General features: G+C 44.3%; 1 protein-coding gene across 1 annotated transcript; it reads right to left on the bottom strand.

Annotated features, from left to right (window-relative positions):
* TCF21 (transcription factor 21) lies at positions 1-4,924 on the bottom strand. The gene is made up of 2 exons (XM_060258806.1): positions 4,443-4,924; positions 1-1,990 (listed from the first exon to the last, which is right to left on the bottom strand). Exons 1-2 carry the CDS (start codon positions 4,893-4,895, stop codon positions 1,901-1,903), a joined length of 543 nt encoding a protein of 180 aa, XP_060114789.1. The 5' UTR covers positions 4,896-4,924; the 3' UTR covers positions 1-1,900.
* Positions 4,925-6,107: the final 1,183 nt, after the last annotated feature.

The raw sequence follows: 6,107 nt of genomic DNA, 5'->3' as shown, positions 1-6,107 counted from the left end.
TTTGTTTTTAATTTGGATTTATTGCTTGCCCAGTCTCATCTCTCAAGTGAATGGCAAGCCCAAACAAAACAAAAAACATATTTATCAAATGCACTGAAACGTATCCATCCTTTTCTAATTTAGCTGAGTTTCAAAGACCAATCCAAACAGGTAAATGATGTAGTACTTCCAAAAAAGTGCTCAAATGTATTCACATGGACACCAAAGCCACCTCCTTTCTTTAATTTTGACACATAAGGCTGATGTTTTGTTTCAGAGATAACATATTTGCTATTTAGCAGTCACTGACTTAATAAATTGCTGTCATTAATTGCATCCTCATTGGATACAAAATCTCATTGAATATAGCTCTTCTTAGTGTGTTTAAAACATGTACAACATATATAATACAGCATTTAATATTTGTTTTACAAACAGCAAGAAAACTCATAGAAAGCCAGATCCACAGCTCAGCTAAACCAATAAATTGGGATATAAATCGGATTCAGTTGGATTTATTTACCACTGATGGCCTGATCTAAACACTATATGTGAACGCAAGTTCCACTGAAAATGAAGCCTATTTAAGGCTTCCACTAAATTCCACAGAAGCAATTCAAACCAGCACCCCAGATCTCCAGACATAATAGGGCAGTAAGACTCACTGAAATTATTGGGATAATTTCAGATGGGAGTCAAATAATCCTAGAAACATCTTATTACATGAGCGTCATAGAAAGAAATGGAACCTTCTATCCAGTTCACTTCATTTTTCTCTCCTGTATTGCCAACATTTAGAAAAGGGATGTTCTATAGTGAAAGGCAGCTTTCCGCCCCCCCCCCCCCCCCTCTTTGGTGCTGTGATGCTGTTTTAACTCTTTTGATCAGTTGTCTCACATTGGCCCTCAGTAATTCATGTTCATTTTAATTGATTCTGGATTGAGCCCAGAAAGGCAGAAATTAAATGATTTAAACAATTTAAATACATATGTACAGTCTTTTAAAGTTGCATTTCTTAGGCTTCTAACACCATGTTAACAATGTTTGTAATTCTTAAACTGTGAAAAGAATTCTTAAGTAACAAGCATAAAAATCCTCCAAAATACAATTCCTCTGCATTAACCAGTTTATGGATTAGTCTGCTAACTTTACAGGCCATCCAATTCTCAGTGACGCTTTGCTGATCCATGCTTTTGGAATTTTGTTTTTTTCTTTCCTGGGAAAGACCTTGGCGACCACTGTTATTGCTTTATTCTTCCACACTACCCATTCTCCCCCAAAAGGACATAGTCTACTTCTCTTTAATTAGGAAAATAAACATTTCATAATCTGAGGTCAAATGGTTTGGCATCATGATGCATCATTTCATTTTTACTTGTTCATAGGTGAATCGATAATATCATAGTCTTTCAGCAACAAAATCCTATATATTTTTTTTAAAAATGTGTCTTATTATTTGTTCCTGTTAAGGATTTCTTCTCTTTTAGTTCACAAAAAATATAGCAAAACATATTTAAGAAAATATATCCATAATGAATCTTTCAACATAATTCTTTTAGAGAGATGTGATTATCAGAATTGATTCTAGGAATCAGTCTTTCACAACATAGAGACAAAAAGGCACAGAGCGGCAAAGTCTGGTTGAATCCAGAGAACAGCACTTGAACCAGCAAGGCCTTGTTACAGGATGTTCAAATATATACAAGTTAATGGCGTTAAATACATGTTTCTTCGGGGTGCTGGATTTGGTTTTTGGCACGGTGCATTTGGTCTTCTTTTCAACTTTACTGTTCTTTTGCAGTGAGAAAATCTTTTTGTCTCCCTCTTAATTTCATTCCTTCCATTCATACTTACAAACGTATACACACACACCAGCATGTAGACATGGGAGACTGGCATTCACATGCTTGAAAATCCAGGGTCAGGATGCTGTAGGACCACACAACCGAGTTGTGTTCACTGCTTCTTTCAGGTCACTCTCTGGTTTGCCAGCAACCATAAAGGGCCATGTCTATAGCGGGGGGGTGGGGGTGGGTGGGAGGGGAACAAAGTACAGGGGAAAGGGGGGGGGACAACCAGAGATCAGTATATTTCAAACGGTGTAGCACTTGAACTGTGATAAAGCAGAACCAACTGCCAGAATTTCACAGACTACCCAGGTGTTCTTTTTAAACAATAAGAAGAAGTGGTTAGGCTGGACAATCTCAGCTACTGAGCATAGCCAGGTTTAAAATGGCCCCACTGTATTGCACAGAGTTGACATGCAATCTTAAAATGTTTCACTCCACAAAGGCATTCTCTACCCCCCCCCCCCCATCATCATATTTTGTAATCCTCAAGGTGGTGGGCCATGCTTTATTCATCCTAGATACCACCATGTGTCTCATTTGATAGAAGTGATCATTGTTTTCCTACACTTAATTAACACAAGTCACAAAAGGTAGACTGTGCCAGACTGATGGGGGGAGAGGACACCAGAAACTGTCCAGTCTCTACTGGGCAATGTCAAGGCACGGCTCCTCTCCACTGTGGCTTTGTTTTGAAAATGATAACAGTTTTATCTGTTTCTAAATGTGCTTCAGTGAGGAGATCCAGTTTCTCTGTGTTGCAGTCAAGAGACTTTTAGAGAATCACATCAAACTTAAAATTTTATAATTGAAGAATTCCATTATATCAATCTCATTTCATCTTTGAAGGAAAAGCAGCCCAATTACTTCATATTATTAAAATGTGTACAAATAGTAGTTTGAAAATAAGCCCAGTCAATCTATTTCTCAAATAACTGTTACTTATTTACAATATTATATGATATAATAAAGCAGTGTTTGTACAATAACAATGATAATCATAGCCCAGTTATTTATTTTATAATCACACAAAAAATGTTGGGCACATTTCCCCCCAGTTATTTGGCATTTTCAAATTAATCAGAGATCAATTTAATAAATAAGTAAAATCAGCAATAATACTAATCCATATATTTGTAATGCTATTATTGGTATTTGTGGAATTAACTGGTATTAGCTATAACAATAACAATAAAGCAAAGATGAGCCCCACCCAGACAGCTTCAGGCTGCCCCAGCTTCCTTCTTTAAAAGCTTAATTATTTCATTTAAAGAAAAAATTAAGTCTTCAATTGAAGTCATTCAATTTAAACGAAAAGGCATAAAAATAAACTCACACTGTCACTTATTGAGCTATATATTTGTTTAAATTGTTTTGCTGCTACTTGCTGGGATTCTGTATTGATTATCAGCACTGGATGCTTGAGATGTTATGGGCTGCCCCATAATTATATTTTATCTCCTGCGCTGCTAACCAGGAAAGCATTCTGAATAGCTCGAAAAGCATCCAGAGCTATTAATCTCCTCCTCATAGAGACTGTAACTCCAGTCGCTGAAACCGGGTTAAAATTATGAAAGATTGGCTCAGTTGTAATGGGGAAAGATTGTGTGCAAATCACCCACATGCAAATCCCCGTTGAGCTATAATAAGAAATGGATTTTGATGGCGTAAAAGGGCACTTAGAAGCCCTTGATTAATTGTTGATTAGTTTGTTTTGTTTCTTAAACTGTATCTTGAATTTCAGGCAGAGGGGCACAACCGTACAATACGTGGGAAATAAATAGGGAGACTGGCCTCATCGTTTGTTAATGAACCGAACATCTTCAGAAGAGTACCCATAACACTGAGTTTTAAAAGTTCTGTGGAACACGCCCCGTTTGCAAATCCGAAGCTTTTAAATATTTCTGACTGTGTTGCGATCCTTGGCTTCATTACTCGGCGGCGAGCGGAGGGGAGAACCGACGAATATCCGCGATAGTTTTAAACGCGGATAGAGCACTGGAATGACTAAATCAGAACTGTACCCCCCAGCCCCTTTCAATGCCTGTTTACAAGAACTGCAGATTACAAGTAGCCGGGATTCCGAATTAATCAGAGCGAGCGGAGCGTAACCGGTCAACAACCCCGCACAAGCCTCTTCCCCACCAACTTTCTGCGAGGCAGCGCAGCCCACGCTTCTTCCCTCCCTGTCCCGGCTACATAATCTGTGGAAACCTCCGGCCGCAGCGGGGAGTGGCGGATCGGCGATGCCGCGCGGAGCCCCCCAACTTCGTCCGCTCTTCCTTTCTCGCCACCGAGTCCCCCCGACGGAGAGGCAATGAGCCCGAGAGCTCTCTGGAGAGGGCGAAGGCAGCCAGTCGCCCTGTCTTTTTTCCAGGCAGGAGAGCTTCTCAGGCAAACGCCCTTCAAAACGCCCTCTCCCCCGGCAACTCTGCCGCTTTCTCTCTAGGACGTGTATTCCGCCTTTCGGCGCCCAGGGCTCACGCCTTCCTCTTTTCTCGTCACAACAACCCTCAGAGGTTGGTCATGCTGGGACTGCCCGCAGGCCGCCTCCAGGAGTGGCGGCCCGGCATTTGAACCCGCGCCCCAGCCCGCCCCGCCCCGCCCCCGCCTTACCAGGTTGACGGGGTGGATGTAGCCGTTCTCGTACTTGTCGCTGGCCAGGATCTGCCTGAGGTGGGCGATGTAGCTGGAGGCCAAGCGGAGGGTGTCCAGCTTGGAGAGCTTGGTGTCGGGCGGCACCCACGGCAAGGTGGTCTTGAGGCGGGAGAAGGCTTTGCTCAGCACGCGCATGCGAGCCCTCTCGCGGGCGTTGGCCGCGTTCCTTTGGACCTGCTTGCCCTCTTGGCCCACGCCGTTCAGCGGGCTCTTCTTGCCCGGCCCCTTCCTCCGCTTGCCCGCCGCCGCCCCTCTGGCCTTGGCCGGGGAGGCCAGCTCGCCCATGGCGCCCTCCTCAGGGCTCTGGCGGCGGGCGGCAGGAGGCGAGCGGGCGTCCCTCTTCAAAGCCTCGCTCTCCAGCATCTCCCCCTCGGCCAGGTCTTCTGCATCGCTCAGGGAGCCCGTGGACATGGTCCCTCCTGGCGGCCCCCGGCGGGGGAAGGAGGAGAGCGAGCCCAGACAGAGAGACCGCGCGAGCCGCGAGGAATCCGGTGAGGAGGACCTGGGAGGCATTTATCTGGGGGCGAGGGAGAGAGAGGAGGGGCCGGCAGTAGCCCCGGGGAGGGGCTTTCCAGAGGCAGCTCCCTGCGGCTTCTCCTTCGGAACGGGAAAGAAGGGGCGGCAGGGACCCTGGAGCCAGAGAGCCACCCTTTGCGCTTCACTCGCACTCCATTCCTGTGAATGCTTTTCTCTGGAAGTTGAGGGACTCAGCCTGTGGCCATATCTACACGTGCAACAAAAGGAGGCGGTTCTGAGGCAGCAGACTATGGAGGTGTTAGAATGGAGGGATCCACTTCAGACTCTGTGCGTGACATTAGGAAAGTTTGCCAGCATTAGTAATCCCTGTTGAGCGGGAGGAAACTAGCATCTCATGCGAAGAGCTGTGTGCTATCTCATGTGGCAATGTTGGACGAACATTATAAATGTCGTTCTCCCCGCTTATGCTCTGAACTAGGCTTTAACATCTGGGGATTGGGAAATACTTGGCGATTTGGGGGTGGAGCCTGAGAAGGGTAGGATTTGGGGAGGAGGGACTTCAACATAGCATAATGCCATAGAGGCCACCTTCAAAAACAGCTTTTCTCCGTATGAACTGATGGCTGTCACCTGGAGATAAATTGTAACCCCAGGAGATTTCCGGCCACCATCTACTCTGAAGTGGTACAACTCTTGCTACCACCTCAGAATCTTACCATCTCATTGTGCTGCATGTGTACAGAGGGTCTAGATAGCAGGTGTCCCAAGGGGTGTATTTGATTTTAACAGATTGCTGTTTTTTGCACATCTCAGAATGTGATTACAATCTCACATTTCAGATACATTTAATGTCCAGTGGTTTCAATGCTTATCTTGTTTTTATGCAGTAAGGTATATTAAAGCACTAATAGTTTTAAAACAGTAATTCACATGCAGTCTTGTAAGGGAGACTGATCTTATCCCTACATTTTAGTTGAGTAATGAAGGCTGAACTTGGAAAGTAGTAATTTGACAAGGAAAAAGTTTCTAATTAAGCTTTGAAGGAGAATCTTGTAACTCATCCTACTACTTATGGCAGCTTAGAAGATACAGGAGGACGCTTCCTCTGACAGTCAGGTTGTAGCAACAAAGTGGTATGAGGAGAAA

The sequence above is a fragment of the Heteronotia binoei genome, chromosome 1 (genome assembly GCF_032191835.1).
Source record: "Heteronotia binoei isolate CCM8104 ecotype False Entrance Well chromosome 1, APGP_CSIRO_Hbin_v1, whole genome shotgun sequence".
In the NCBI taxonomy this organism is placed as follows: domain Eukaryota; kingdom Metazoa; phylum Chordata; class Lepidosauria; order Squamata; family Gekkonidae; genus Heteronotia; species Heteronotia binoei.
This window is presented reverse-complemented; position numbering and strand designations above follow the sequence as displayed.